At 36.4% G+C, this 16988-nt stretch overlaps 1 protein-coding gene across 3 annotated transcripts in view; it reads right to left on the bottom strand.

The window, feature by feature from the left end:
* Pka-C3 (Protein kinase, cAMP-dependent, catalytic subunit 3) overlaps positions 1–16988 on the bottom strand; it is a 167606-nt gene that overhangs the window by 79589 nt on the left and 71029 nt on the right. Inside the window, exon 1 of one of the 3 annotated variants that reach the window (XM_090411887.1) lies at positions 12197–12571. The exons of the other annotated variants lie outside the window; for them this stretch is intronic. Coding sequence (XP_090268013.1) covers positions 12197–12329 — 133 coding nt within the window. The 5' untranslated portion in view covers positions 12330–12571. Of the gene's footprint in view, positions 1–12196; positions 12572–16988 lie in introns of those variants that run through there. 3 annotated transcript variants of the gene reach the window in all.

Here is a 16988-nt window from a genome sequence, read left to right as displayed (position 1 = left end):
TCATGCTCTGATTTAATTCCAACTATATGTAAATAATACGTTATCTCCAAACTTCTGTAAGAGTTACTGGTTGAATTAAGAAATAATTATAACGAAACATAATCAGAAATCACATCTTTCTGGAAAGAAAGGTTCATTTCGGCCAACGAGTTCTCCATAATAGAATTAAAAACAAAATTCTCTAAATTGAAGGGGAGTGGCACATTATTTTTAAAGTTATAACTGTTCCTGATCTAACAGGCAAATCACGTACTGATTGCCCATGTTTTAATTGTTTACAAATTGTAAATAACTAATTTTGTCATTTACTTAAGTGCATAGAGTACCGTTATACGTTTCTGTTTCTTAGTTTTTTTTGTATTTTTTTTTTGAATTCTCTTGTAGGTTTCCAAAGCGAGGTCACACTACCAGCTTACTTCCTTCCCCGTTTCCGTTACTTCCTGTTCAGTATGCAATAACGGTCACCGCCTAAGATGACGTACAGCAGACAGTTGTACCTTGATGAACCTGTAGAACGAGTTCTGGTGAGAAGGGTTAATTTTCATATGAAACCTGTGGGAGACTGAATCAACTAATACTTGCTCAGACTTTCTAACGTCCAAGCTGTGTTTGTCCTACAGTATTATTACAGACCACCGATAGACAAGGAAAGTAGATAATTATAATTATTTTATATATCAATGGCATTAACACGAGAGTACTGATATCCCGTACCTGATAGTACTTCGCCCAGAGAATGCACCTGGCGCTCACAAGAACATAAAAATTTATCAAAACAATAACATATATCGTTCGAACTATCTGTCATCGTAAAAGTCAGCAAGATGCAACAACTCGAGGTGAAATTAGTGACAGATGCTATCATATCTTCAACAGGATCTCGTAATCATAGATAAAGGTGCAATTTACATATTTTACATAAAGTAACAAAGCTTTTATTGATATACGACGACTAAAATAAGTGGTGAAGTACTATTAGAAATAGGCCCTTCGTGTGATTATAAAGAGCTTTTCTTTTGAATTCTATTCTTGCTTGCTTCCAGGAACATCGGACAGTTATATACACTACTGAAAATAACTTGATTTCTGGAAATTGGCCGAGCAGATCGCGGCTCTCCTCACCAACCAGCGGGCTGTAGAGCATTTAAAAGATACAGGGGAAAACGAACGGTCTTTTATTATTAGTTTTGTTGATTTGTTTATAATTATAGTCCAGCTAAGGCCACGAGGCCAATGTATTTGTTTGATCATTGTATTCTTTCGGCCGGTTTGCATATCTTGCCGGATGAAAAAACTCGAATTTCTGGGTAGAAAAAATTCTGCGAACCCCATAGAAAACCGACTAGGAATATTCATTTGAAAAGCGGTTATAAAGAGTTTTTTCATCTCCTCTACTGGATTCGATCTAAAGGACATTATCGACAAAATTGCGGGCAATTAGTGGTGAAATCTCTGTACGACTCATATCCACAGGATTCGGCAGCGAAGCGGTAGACTGTTCCCTTAATACTTCATTGAAGCCAACGCTCATGGATTATTTGTTTATTTATTATTATTATTATTATTATTTTTTTTTTTAGATACTGACGGATCTCAACTATTGTTGAAGGAGTTCATCCATTCACTCCTAAGCATGCGCGCACACGTACTTCATATCTTCAAGTGTATTTCATTATTGATATTTAAATGGTAAAACAGAAGTGGACAATCTATGTTTCACGACAGTCGCCATCCTTCCAAACTGACGTCTTAAACTAACACGGGCGAGACCTTTTGTACATCCCTAAATGGAAACCTTTGTTTTTCTTGTTCTTCCGCTCCTCCTCAAACTGCTCTCGTAGTACATTTTAAACACCAGTCGCGTAGAAATAAAGCTAGATACCAAGACAGTCTACTACCCCTGTTTTTCTAGTTAAATTTACTAAAAATATCTTTTCCTCGCTAAGCCACGTGCTTTTAAGCAGAGCTCCAAACATCACTGGGAGAAACGACGCGGTGTCAATGACCGTCACAAGGAACAGCGCTGTTAGAATATAGCTAGGACTGTCAGTCGAGTTGTTTTCTCGACAAAGAGACAATGGGTGTTCCAGATTCTTCTCCCTCCCTCTCATCCAACTAACATAACTGGTTATTTGTGGGTATTCAAGGAGCACTTCCCCACTACTCAAAAAAGAGCTTTAACAATCGAAAATTGATCAATTGTATTGTCAGACTAAAGTGATCCCTCATTTATAGAGGCCATTTCGAAATAGTTAAACATCAGTCATAGCAAAGAGCACCATTTATTTTTTATCTTTTCACTCAGGAAGAGCTCTGACATTGAATTTTTCATCCATTTACAAGCCACAGTTGCCATTATATAAACAAACATCAGCTGATGTACGTACTGCATTCTAGACGTTTAAACGTAAGAAATAAAACATAAATATAACAGCTGTATGCTCAATTAAAACAATACGGGATTTATTATCCCCTTAACTTAATTAAAACATTTAGTTTTTGTGATGCCCGATAATGAAATGGTGAATTAGTTCTAAAAATCCAGAGGGGAAATTTCTTAAAAGAATTTCTAATGTCGTGCTACTATTTTAAATGCTGTTTGGCAGTTTATTATAGTTGTAATCAAGGAAACGAAGGATGAATTCTTAATTGAATGTTTCTCTGAAGGTTAGCCTAAAGAAGTTTATGGCATTGCACATGAGGGATAATTTTCCCCAAAGCACCAACGTTTAAGGAGTCTAAATTACTTTGTTTTCATCTACCGATGTCAAACACCTACTATTAAAAATTCAGTTTTCCAAAGTTACGGTAATAATTTGTTCACACAATCCTTAATTTGGAGTGTAGTGATCTTACAGAGAATTCTTCTTGGGGGTGAGAAGTAAATATCTCATGAGCACAGTGCGTACCATATTTATCTTTATTGACAATCTTGTCCATGAAAGATTGTAAAGGGATAGTGTTAAGGATAAGATAATCTTGAAGTATTGTTCTAGAAATGTGGTTCTTTCAAGATACTATAAGCAAAAGCATTAAAAACAACTACTATAAGCACTCTCCTATAAGCATTAAAACAATTAAGCTGTTACAACGGGTGACACAACTTTCACATTATATAATTGGAGTCATTCATCTGATACACGTTAAAAGTATATTTTTCGAATATTCGAAAATCTCATTCGTTATTTAATACTATCTACAGAGGATCTAATCAGCATAACCTCCTTATATGGTGAACTACAAACAGATTCAGGTTTTTCACGCATGCTTAGGTTTTTGTTTTCTTTTGGGAAGGGGAAGGGAGATTATGCCATGTTAAAGATAACTATGTTGTTATCCTTATATGACTGACTATCTTTCGTAGGTTTTGTGTGCATGTGTTCTTGCGCCTCCCATTCGATGTTTGCCACGGGTTGTCCTTGAACAGCAGTGAAGCCATGCTAAAATAGATTTGCACGTTTTGGTTTTAGGACAACTTCGGCTTTCGAAATGTCTCAAAATCTACTTTCGAGGTGTTTCCTAACGCAACAGAAGACTTTCATGCTGATATTCTTTTTACGGTAAATGGATATTGTGGCCTGTTCTAACTAAGAAAACAAGAGATTTTCTTAGTTTTTCCCATTTTCAGTTTATATGATCGCATTCTATTTACATGTTCGATTCATTTATTTTTGTGATAATCGAAGAGTTAATTTGTAAAATTTCTGTTTCAAAAGGATACAATAAACTTCAGGTTTGACCTATCCTACTGTGTGGTTATGTATTTCTGAGGATGGTGTTCTTCGCTGACCTGTCACCATCCATCTTATTTCCATATCATAAGATCTCCAATGAAATGCTGAATATTTATATTCTTAATTTTTTTAAATTTCTTTGTGTTGGCATAAAATATCATTAATCACACCAATAATTTCGGTTAATTTTATTTTGGATCTTTTTCTTCTATTAAGTTTATATATATATATATATATATATATATATATATATAAATAACTGAAGCGAACCAATAAAAAATGTTTCCATAATATTGATTGAACGAAATAGATCAAGTCCTATTTTAATTATCTTGGATGTAATATACGCTTAATAAAAGAAAACGATCCAACATAAAATTAACCAAAACTATTGGCCTTATTAATATTTTACGACACACACACAGTATATATTTGCATCCGGTCTTAAATTTATCCTTCTACAGTCTAAATATTTAAACGAAGTCTTAATAACTGCTCTTCTGCGTCATTCACCTGGAAGTTCAACATTTCTAACAGTAAGCCATTGTAGTTCTGAAAGCAAATTATCTGCGGTGTGTGTGTGTGTGTGTGGCTACTTTTCAATAATTAAGTCTGAATTCTGATGTGTTTAGCAAAGCAAGAAATACTACATGGCTCGTACAGGGTTTTTTTTTTTCATTGTTTTTAAATGAACACTTTACTGAATACTTTTTCCCTTTGACAACCTGATTATGATGACCCACCACAGAGCGCTTATACCATCACAGGATAAACAAATAAAAGTAAAATTATTTCTGGAAGAAATTGCAAACATTAAAGTTCATATAATACCACAGGAACGAACCCTTGCAAAAAAACATTTAATTGTAACGTCCCTCATTACAAAAGCTTCTCTGAAAACATGAGCCACTTTTAAACCAATGTCAAAGTTGCAAGCGCTGTTGTAATCTAAAGGCTCCACCCTTAAAAGCAAGGAATCAGCAAAACGAAGTGTATGTGAGAGTAGCTATATTGGACTGACTGGACGGTCGTTAGAGGTACGAACAGAAAAACCCCTTCAGCGATGCAAAACAATCACTTAAGCCTCATATGTGTCAGGTATTGGTGAGCAACAGATTGTGCTCATATGTCGGCCCAAATGTGTATCCATATTATCGTTTATGAAGGACTAGTAGTTGATAACATCGCAGAATACAACACAGTGAACAGGAGATCACGCGTATGATGAGGGAAAAAGGCCTAATAAGGTGCAACAACTAACAAAAAACGCTAGCAACTGGCCTTGACACGTGCTACTGGTTAAAATGCAACAAATACAAGACCTGAACTAATTATCACGTTACTTTTAGTTGTGCTTTGAGTTAGATATCCGATTGCATATCAGCTCTTACGACACCGGGCTTATCCCAGCGACTATTTGCAGATTTCGGATATCAGAATTTAATAGCTTATTATAAATATTATACACGATCTATTTCATCCGACGCTGTTTTTTAGAATAATATAGTCGCATTTTGAGGGGTGTACAAGGCAATGAAAATCATTTAGACAAACATTCATATCACAGTAATTGTCGAATTAAGTTCCGTTGGCGGCAAAGCAGAGTGCTATTCTTTTCCACCAAAGCTAGCAATTAAAAACAGGTTTAATTTTTGCGGCATTAAAAATGGTGCTCATTTATAGAACCTGTTGTGTAGCAACCCCAGAAGTCTCTAATTCAGGAAGTTTTTCTTTCAGCGTCTTTATTAATGTGGGGAAACTGGTTTTTGATTTTGTAATCTGAAAATGATTTGCAAATCGCAATGATCAAATTATTAAATTTATCAAGTTGTTTAATTACAGCGTAAATACTGCTATTTAGCATATTCCATAGTCCTGGTTTTCATCTTTCTTTACAGATATAGAAATTCGAAGTAGAGTCGGGGCTAAGATTGAAACCATACAACCTCCAATGATTGTATGAATGCTAAATCATAAATTTTGCTGTTCAGCAACTCTTTATCGGTCCGGCACTGACAAGAACGCTCCACACATAAAATGAATCATCCACATTACTAAATTCATTAAAGTAAGATGGGGAAAATCTTTTTTTCCCCATTCCCCCCGGAAAGCGTCACTAAACTGAAGTCTTCTTCCTTTTTCCCTCTTTTACTTTGCGGTGTCGAGGGTTTTCTATTCATTTAACTGCAACCGTACACATGGATAAGGGAGTTGGGCCTATGCTTCCCGGTGTATCCTGTCTGTAGAAGTGTTGAGTTCTCAAGGCAGGTTTGCATGATGGAAAAAAAAAAAAAAAAAAAAAAACAGTTGAAGAGGGGAGAAAAACCTTGCAGTCCACACCCAAGACCAACTAACTTGGCTATATCTGAGAAACAGGAGCGAATTCTCCGTGCTTGCTATGCTTGTTGCGCAAGCTCATTAATTGAGAAAGAAGTAATATTTATCTGTTAATAAATGCATGCATTTATAAGCATTCCATTTAGGCTTTTATTTTTGCAGACAGAAGATGTCTTAAGCTTGCGCGGCAATAATTGAGCTTTGCGTTGTGTATCGAAGGCCGATGCTTGCTCGTCTAGTCAAAGCTACCTTGGCTTGCTCGGATGTAGGAGCTTCCAGATCCTCGCAGCAGCACTGTGATTTCATGCGCGCGCAGAGCCATTTCACGTCGTCTCACTCTGTTGCTTAAACACAGACAATACGCAGTCAACGTAGCTCTAGCCAGTGAGCTTCAGCCAGCCTTTACAAGTGTGCGTGTTGCTTGGGAAAATTAAGTTACAACCAACTTTTTATGACGATGTTATTGACCAGTTCATAAAGCAGAACCGTAGGGTAGAATTTGTATTCAAGTAGCTAAATTGAAAACGATCGAATATCATTTGTAAAATAAATGTTCTATTTGTATGATTAAATGTACATAAATTTCTTAATATATAGTTTTAAATGGTCAGTAATTCATTATTCCGCTAATCAGACTTCAATCACACCTCTCACTTCCTGAATGATATAAAGAGCAAGCGTGAATTTCGAGACCAGCATTCACCCCTACTGAGAAAGATCCTAAGCTCCTCACGTCAGCGATGGGAATCGAACCCAGGACACTCCTTTCCTAGGCATATAGTTGCAAAGCGCATAGCCACTCGGACCCAAACTGAAGTTGAGTACTCTAACATCTTGTGCACTAGCTATACGTATTTTTAAAGAATAGACTGAAAAATCTGATTTATACCGAAGATAAAATTTTATGCCATGATCCAGTTTACAAAAACTGTATTGATCATTATTGAAGTATGTGTTAGGAACACATACTGCACATGTTACCCTGATTTGTCCATTCCTCCCACTCGTGACAAACTAGCGCTTCATGTGACTAACTCGTTGAACTATAGCCTATTTTGATCCTCCCCAACCCCCCGTCAACTAAAAGTTCAATCCAGTCTTGTATATCTCTATTGAAAAGTTCTCCCACTTATTCGTAAAATAGCAAGGCATCTTACTACTGCTAGTCAATTTCGTTCATTGTAATTCATTGCTTGTCATGAGCCATAGCTTCACTGCTGTTATAAGCTGATAAGTAAATAAAGTCTGACTAATTCATTATATAGAAGGCACTGCATTTTATATAGTTTGTAAATTCACACATTTTCTAAATTATATCAAGTATAGAAGTCTGATCAATACGAATAGCTTGTTTATTTGACAACATATTAAAATAATTCGACTATTAACGAAATCACTGAAAACTTGTGCACAATTTCTATCGCTTAAAGATTTTACAACGCGTATTGAGGGGTTTTGAAATAATCTGAGTATTCCTTGGTTAATTTCGACTAGCTACGTATTTTATCCGCCGCAATGCAGTGCTGCATTGTCACGAAACTTAAATTTTTAAAAATGCGATATGCAAGTTCAGCTACAAATAAAAAAACTAAAATTACACGCAGAAATTTTAAAATTTGTATTTAGTTGACTCGTTAGCATATTAGCTCCAACCTCACTGCAGGTTCGAATCAGACCGTGGGCATGGATATTTGCAATTGTTTTTCTTTGTATTTGTCTCTCACTCACTCACACACACACACACACTCCCCAAATGGTCTGGGTCGCCATGGGAAAACAGATTAAACCCTTCCGCAGTTGGGAGAGGCTGCTGTGGCATTCCACTGGCTAATTATAATAACACTGTTTGATGTTTATGCAAGGTTCAGCTTTCTTTCAAATGAATGGAAGTTAACACCTGCATAGTTGTACGATTTCATGAATATTTATAAAGAATGTATTATTTCTTATTATACAAGTAGTTCATTAATATTCCGAGGATGAAGCCCTCAAGTCAACAAACCAATAATGAGCAGCAGCTGATAATAGCTTAACTTTTTCTCCGAACCAAAGCAGACTTTTCTACAAAGAAAATTTCCAGTTCTTGGAGCAACAGTTTCAAGAGACAAATCTTTTTTTAGAAAGTGGAAGACTCTTCTGGTGAAATACCAAGATAACTCGCCTTTCACGAAAATAAAAAAAAATAAAAAAAAATTGTCTTTCTTTATAAGAGGATTACCCCCCCCCCCTTCCCCCTTTCAGTCGTTTCACCGGTCATTGCCGTAGTGAGAGGGCGGATAAGTTCCCAATGAAAAGTTGGCAATGACCGAAGAAGCAGCTGGAAGGGTGGTGGAATACTTTTTTGAAGAAAGGCAAAACTATTTTTTAGGAAGTGACTAGCTGAGCTTCACATGCAAAGGAAGAGTAATTGTACCTGGGGGGGGGGGTCAGCAACCTTTTAAGGAAGAGAAGTACTTCTTCATTTCACTAGAAAGATCTTGAGAAACAAGACATATGCTCGACGAATTAATATACTCCCACACAGTATTAAAATAGGACTAACTTATTTCTATTGGTTAAGAGAGATAAACAAGGAATAAAAAAAAAAATCCCATTTCACAGTCAAGTATGCAGAACAGTAATATATTTTGGCGTAAATAACAATTCTTATTTCAAAGAAAACTAGTCATATTGTAGCTCCAAATTGTAAACCCCAAGTACATTGGAACTAAACAGCATTAAGGTTGTTTACTCCATGTTAGATCACCAAAAGCATTAGCCCTTCAACCAAGGCAAAGATTCGTAAACATCTAATAGTGCTCGATACTAAATGCATCGACATTGGTAACAGACGTGTGCCACAAGGAAAGGCATCAAGGTTTAGTATACTGGAACTTCAACATAAAGAAGCAAAACTAATTTCAATGGCACTAATACAAAACTCGATTCACAATTACCGTTTTTGGGCAACCATTGATGAGACGACTGACTCGATATTTTCCAAAAGGCACTTTTAATTTGTTGCAATCTTAAATACCTACTATTTACTGTCGTATTATTATTATTCATAAAGATGTACGGATTATTTTTCTGAATATTACTGGTGCAGTGAAATCGAACATTCTGTAAATGTATTATTAAAGTGATATATTAGAATAAAAAAAAAATCTGAAACTAGGTCACTCTTCATTTTATAACAAAAACAGCAAAGTTCATTGGATTGTTGCTGATCTTGTATATACTTCACTAGTTTTGTTCCGCTGTGGCCAAAGTTTAGCTTCAATTTTTTTTTTTTTCTTTTTAAGGAGGCTCTCTTTTTCATTATTGAATATACATATCTAAGTTTATTTTCAACATCTTTCTGTTACTGTATGTTTTCGACTCATTTAAGTTTGGGACTGAATATTTGTTCATCCCTGCAATCTAAAACACGCATAACCAAGTATGCCTTTTTTATTACTCTTAATATAAATTAAAACCATCAACTTACTAAGTATATTCGGCAGTATTTGACCTGTACTGCGTGTTCTGGCCGCTCTGCCTGTTTTGTAGGATAAAAACCAGAGTTCCCGGCAGGTAAAAATCCCGTCATCTTTTGATCCTCATGAGTACAAAAACACTTCACAATTACAACAGAAAATACGGCGATTTAACATCAAAATGAAAGAGTTATAGTCCGTGACAAAATTCTTTGGGTAAACAATACATTACGCGTGTTCATGCTTGTCAAACGCGTTCTCAATTGTTGACTTGGTCGATGTATTAATTTTCATAATCCCCGTATTCTTGGATGAATTGCTGTGACCTGATTTCTGAACATATCTATTCCCTTTATGGAATGGATCTTTCCGTCGCTATAGTGCAGCACGAAATGTCTCGTAGCATTGAATTTCCACATGCCTCGAGAGACTCACTACAAAACTGTAGTTATTCAAATTATAAATATTATTTCTCTAAATTTTATGTCATCCACACTTATCTGAATTGTTTTGAGTAAATAATTCTACGCATACTTTGCTAATCAAGTGAATAAAGTCTCCTAATTTATTGAGTCATTTGGTCACTTTCTCTTTCAGATCTCTTAAGTTGTTATAATAGTGGCAATGGAGAACATCGTGAAATATCCTGTATGTGCGTAGCATGGGATGAGTAATATTTAATCATAAGAAGGTAAATAAATCACTACCATTTGATATTACTGACGATTCTTTCAGTAGCATTTTATAGTCTACAAGATAAATCCATCAGTATGCTTAATGGCAGCCTTAAGTGCCATTGAAACAAACTCTGCCAGGTGAGAGAGTACCTTGTCCATTCTCAAGAAGTCCACACTTATGAAGTTTGTAAATAAACTTATACTAAGGACTGCTCATCTGCTAGCGAGTCTCAATTACCTTCTAGGGTTATTTGAAGTTCCTATTAAAAACATTTTGACGCACTGCCTATAACTTAAAAAACTCTCAAAAGATATCACATTTGACAGCTTAATACAATTTTAATGTACAAAATATAATTTCATGTGCGAAATTGTTTATTTTAATTCCCATTTTTATGCTGATCTCGCTATAACAGGTTCTGTCATTTAAACGACTTGGGGTAAATATTTTGTCTGGCTTTAGCGAACCAACAGTAATTCCGTGCAGATTATGAGGATAACAAAACAATTCATTTATCTTTTAGAAATAATTATTGTTTAAATTAATTGCGCCAAATTCGTCTGTTCTATTCATTAGCGTTCGTTCACTGCCCATGAGACTGATTTAAACTCATTTATTTCGACAGTGGCTCATAAGTATGGTTCGATTGACCCCTTTATTCTCTGAAACGGTGTCTGCAATGTTCGTTGAACATTAATATTAGGTTTACTGTGGATTGTAATCTTATCTTCCAACTAACTCATACACTGTATTCATCGTAATCTTTTCACATGAATACACACCAAAACAGTAGCGCACTCGGGGTTTAATCTTGAAAGGGGGGGGGGCGAGTCGAGTAAACGATTTGAGAATACACACTACGCATCGCATACGACCTATGACCGCTAATTCATAAGTAGTATAGAAATAGAAGACACGACACAACATTAAAAAAAAAAAACGAATTTTATTAATTAGGAAAAGATTTTTGGAAAATTTTCTAGTTTTTTCCTTTTTCTTTGGGGGGGGGGATCCCCCTTCCCCACCTCTGGGTGCGCCACTGCACCAAAATACAGCATTCAGTCATGCATCAAGCGTAAAAAAAAACAGAACCCAATGACTACACATCACAAGTTCTTTTACTGTTCAATTACGAATATTCGACACTGAATGAAAAGTGAAACACAGCAGGATGGAGCATGTATATGCGAGAGAAGACTTCGAAGAATCGTTATTCACAAAATACAAGTTTTGTACCCGTTTAAAATTCTTTGTTGTGAAAGTAGCCAATATATTCGTAAACGCTTGGATGAAGAGAGTTAAAATGCAGGAATATATATAACTTAAGAGTAACTTTATCCTCTTTTTGGTTATTTTTGTCCAACCTGAAAGATGCAACTCCTTTATCCAACACAATAATTTCTAAAAAATAAAAAAAAAAGTGATTCACTTAACTACGATGCGTTTGCAGAGATTCGGAGAGAATTACATCACGACTAGAAACCTAAAGTCATATTTCTGATGTCTCGTAGTCAGCTGTCAAGCACCATTTGCATTACGTAAGATATGAAGCAGAGAATTAGCTCAGGGTAGCGAGATACTTGAACCAAGACATCGTCAAAAGCTCATATCAATTTACAATACGCAAATGTTGTTTACATCACTTAATGCAACCTATTTTCACTCTACGACTATGAATTCAGCTTAAAATTATAAAGAAGTTAATTTATATGCATTCAAATTTGACAGCTGTTGAGAATATGGTGGTGGATTTACATATTTCTGAACGTTCTCACAACTTGAGATGTAAATTGTATGTTTAATTTTATTCGATTCTAATTTAAACTTTCTTCAGATTGTACAGAACATGATATTCTCTAAGCAATATAACCTGCTGTCTTTTTTTTTTTCATGTGCGTTTGGTCTCCACGTGCAGAGCGAGACGCCTGTTTTCCTTCAATATGTTAACTTAAAACTGACAAAACTTCTTAAAACTAAGTTAAAACCTACCGACTGTCTTGAGCATCTCAAAGTCATCCAGCCGATAGTCCCTGTTTCCATTGGTTACGATTGGAGGAGGCTCTTTCATCTGAAGAGATCCGGATCTCCTTAACTTTTCTCTGCTAACTTTGGCCGAGGCCATACACAACAGTTATCGAGGCAGTCCTCCACCTATCTAATCACAGGTTTCGTTAGAGTTTTAGTAACGCAACGAAGGAAATAAGACACACGGCAGAGGATGATCGGGGAGGTGGTTAATCCCTCGGGACAGTTGCCAACGCAAACCGCAAGGTAACTTCGACCCACGATGTTTCTGCTTATGGTTTTCTCGAGAGAGCGTGTTTGGACGACGCTTCCGTGTCTTGCTGCGGGCACGAGGCGTTGCTAACTGTTGTGTCGTGTTTTCCGACCCACATTAAACTTCCTTCTCTCGGCGCAGCTATGACACGTCAACAGACCTTACCTAGCGTGCACTCTTCCTAGCGTTCATTGGCTAAGGCTACCGATTGTAATACGTAGTTCCGGTGTCTTTGTCTTACTCGGGCAATTGGAGTACTGATGCTGAAAACGGTGCCTTTCACTTAATGCAATGGCGTGCAAAACGACTGTTAGGAATAATCTCATGTTTTATGTAGCAAGCAAAGTCCGTTCTGCTTATGAAGTAAGCCTACTGTTACCTGTCTTAATTAACGTATTACTAAGGGCACATCAACTGAAGCAATATCAACGTCCCGACCATTCTTTTACCCTATTTAAACAACCAATAAACTCTTATTTTATTTGACGGTTCGTGTAAGAACGTCAATATTAAATGCAGAGGAAAAGCGCTAAACGACTTTCACCGCTCAAAACTTCCACTAGCATAATTAACGCACACTCATATATGTAGTCGCGTGTATCAGCATGAATCATGCTAAAAAGGGAAAGAGAGTAGGGGAGATCGCTCCTCCATCGAGAGATATCAGAGAGAAAAGAATAGTATGAACTTTTATTTAAATAATAAAAGAAGTTTGTTTACAGCTTTTCTTAATCATAATACAAATTAAAAACATTAAATAAATGTCATAAATAAAATGTTGAAGTAAAATATGTTAATAAAACGAAAAATAAAAAAACTAATAAATATTCGTTTCTGATTTCCTCTACAGCTAGCGCAGTCACGATCAACGTCATCTCCATATTTGTCTTTCGATTGAAAAAAAAAAAAAAAAAAAAGAAGAGGCCCGGTTCAAATATCGTGTATATTATACAGTACCCCCCCCTCTCTCTCTCACTCTAGGCCATGATCATAAAATGTGAGCTCAATTACTAGTAATAGCTAAGGGAGGATGAGCCGGGTGCCTACCGATTTCCAAAAGTTTCTCAGGAAAAAAAAAAAAACAAAACACCGTCTTCCCCAACTAACAGCCTTCTGGACCAGCGTTAAGCTTCAGAACGACCTCCATCTGCAGCAGCATCGAGTAGACGAGGTTCTGGGAAAAGCTCCACTAGTATTCTACACCATGAAATGAAGAATTTCTGCATTTTCATCCAATTTGGTGACGGTGAGTCCCTTTCGCGAATATCTCGTTCCATCATATGCAAAACATGCTCAATGGGATTGAGATCCGGTCACCGAGCAAGAGGAAATCCATTCAGGTGAAATCACTGTCATGTCCTTGTAACCATTCCTGGATCCCACGTGCACTATGACGTAGCGAGTTATTCTGCTGGAAGTGTTCATCACATGTACGAGAAATGATCAACATGAATGGATGTACTTGGTCGGCGACGATGTTCAGGTAGGCCACATTAATCAACCCTTGCTCTTGTTATCAAGGAATCTAAGGAGTGTCGGGGCAAATATCCCACACTGCAAAATCAGCGAACATTACCTCCATGCATTATTGTGACTCGGCGCGTGTATCCGTGGCTTCTTGTTGTCGCTCTGCGCTGTCCTTCAGTCCGAATGAAATAGCAGAAATCGGGATTCATCGTTCCATTTGACTTTACTCCATTCATTTCGATGTCCACTGTTGATTTTCCATTGTTTATCTTAATAGCAGCGTTTGCTTGAGTTCTAGCGTGGTACTGAGTTGTGATGCGCTGTTATATCCCATTAGGATTGACGCATGATCGCCTCCGTCCCTGGGTGAACTGCACAGTGGTCTGTCCAACTAAGCCTGTCTGGTGGATTTCACGACTGTTGTTCCGTAATGCCTCTCACATCGAGCAGCTGTTTCCTACAGTATGGCTGGCGTTGACTATTTATTACACCATTCTCGGTACATACCCCAAGACAATGTTACACCTAGCCATCCAGGTATGACAACAGATTTCAAGATTTTTTTTTTACTAGCCTATATAGTTATCACTATCATTCCTTTTTCGAAGTGACTGAGGCGATCCTTCGTCCACTATCCCACCCACTTAAATATAGTTGATGCTCGGTCACGTATTGTTAGTTGCGAGTTATTGGTGGATTCCATTTCATGTGGGGATGTTTTTTTTTTTTTTTTTCAATTAATTTCAATTGGAGAACCAACGTTTTCGTGAGAGTATCCACTGTAATCTGAAACATAAACAAAACATTCAGTCCATGTGCGAATAATGATGCCAAATTCATATGTATCTTAATGAGGCAATGCTGAATATTTTAGAGTCCTTCCTCTTCAAACCCTTTCTTGTTGATAACCAGATGGTAATATTACGGGGAATTCGTCTTTATTGGAACCGTAGTTTCACACACCGACAAGAAAATGACATAACTTTTTCATGTGCCGTCCTCAGCTTGTCATAACTTTGATTATATGAATCAGAAGTATTCTTTAATAAGCTTCTGATATCAAATGAAACAGTTTTGCAATAAGAAAACACAATAGTTTTCAATTTCAAAACACAACTGCACGAGGAGAGCTTTGTCTCTTGTATTGGGTAAAATAAATGTACCCAATACATTTATAAAATATATAAATGTATTGGGTACAATACATTTATGTGGCAGTTGGTTTTATTATTATTTATTTATTTTTATTTTTTTTTCCACTGGACTGATTCGATTGATAGTCTGAGTTTTTATTATTTTTAGCACTTTAATATAATCTTTAATTTACACTTTAATGGTTCCCTCTCACTGAACTTACCATAAAACAATTCGCATCAAAATTGATAATACTAAATTTATATTTTCAGTCACTTTTAATAAATAAAAATATAAGGTACGAGGGTGGTCTGAAAAGTACTCGGCCTCGATCATAGATGGCAACACCAAACACTATCGGCACGATTCTCTTTTCTGAGTTGGTGCATCTGTCATAAGCATCCATGTGAAATTGCAAGTCATTCTATCAAGTGTATCAAGTAGTTTGTTTTACACAGCTGTCTGAAGCAAAGGTGTTGTCTGAATCCCTTGAAATGGATAAAATTGAGTAGAGTGCAGTTATGAAATTCTTTGTAAAAGAAGGTTTAACGCCAAAAGAAATTCATTCGAAGTTCATAAAAGTTTATGGGCACTCTTCTCCATCGTTTTCGACAATTAAGAAATGTGCGGCATTTAAACGTTGTCGCACCAGCCTTTAAGATGATCCACGTGAAGGACGTCCAAAAAGTGTAACAACACTAGAAATCATTGATCAACTCCACGATATGGTATTGGAAGACCGGCGAGTCAAAGTGCGCGAAATTGCTGAGACTATAGGAATTTCAAAAGAACTAGTAGGATATATTTTGCATGAAGAATTGCAAATGAAAAAGCTTTGCGCAAGATGGGTGCCGCGCTTGCTCACAGCAGATCAAAAACGCACTCGCATGAAAATCTCTGAACAGAGCTTGGAGCGTTTTAACAAGAATAAAACTGATTTTGTGTGTCGATTTATTACTATGGATGAGACTTGGATTTACCATTACACACCAGAATCAAAACAGCAGTCAAAACAGTGAACAGAAGACGGTTGTTCAGCTGCAAAGAAGACAAAGTCGGTTCCATCAGCAGAAAAGGTCATGGCATCGGTGTTTTGGGATGCTGAAGGCATTTTGTTTATTAATTATCTCGAAAAAGATAAAACAATAAACAGGGAATATTATTCCGATCTTTTAACCAGACTAGGCGAAAAAAAAATTATCTTTCCTCAGGACAATGCACCTGCCCACAAAGGTGTTTTGGCAATGGGAAAATTAAGGGATCTGCACTATGAATTGTTGGAACATCCACCCTATTCCCCAGATTTGGTTCCCTATAACTTCTGTCTCTTTCCAAAACTAAAACTCTTACTCGCTGGTCAGTGTTTTTCTTCGAATCCAGAGGTGATTGCAGCTGTAGAAGGGGCATTTTGAAGATCTTACTGAGAACCACTGCAGGGATGGAATAATGGCGCTGGAGCATCGCTGGAATAAATGTATTAGTCTTAAGGAAGATTATGTTGAAAAATAAAAATAATTTTGAAATTATAAATTAGTTTTTTCATTGTTAGGCTGAGAACTTTTTCAACCGTCCTCGTAAATCAGTGCTGGTATAAAAGGTTAGGGACAAAACTTTTTTAATATGAATTAAAAAGTTAATTGGAGGCTTTAATTGATATAATGTTAAGTTGAATAAAGCCTTTGATGTGCTACCGTTTTATCCCACTAAGTTTCATGCCACTCTATTGATAGAGTTGTGGATCATACACGATTGGATTGCTGTTGAACCATGGCAACGAACAAACAGAAAATTGGCGTGAAAGCAAGGTAAAAACTACTAGAGAAGCAAATATTTTAATTTCTTTATCTACAGTATAAGCCGGTTTTCTTATCTGTCTGAAAAGTATTTCTCTTATAAAGAAAT

Source organism: Typopeltis vanoorti, chromosome 22 (assembly GCF_054136105.1).
Source record: "Typopeltis vanoorti isolate ZY-2024b chromosome 22, IOZ_Tvanoo_1.0, whole genome shotgun sequence".
Lineage (NCBI taxonomy): Eukaryota > Metazoa > Arthropoda > Arachnida > Uropygi > Thelyphonidae > Typopeltis > Typopeltis vanoorti.
Note: the sequence above shows the minus strand (reverse complement) of the source record. Positions and strands in the feature narration are given on the sequence as shown.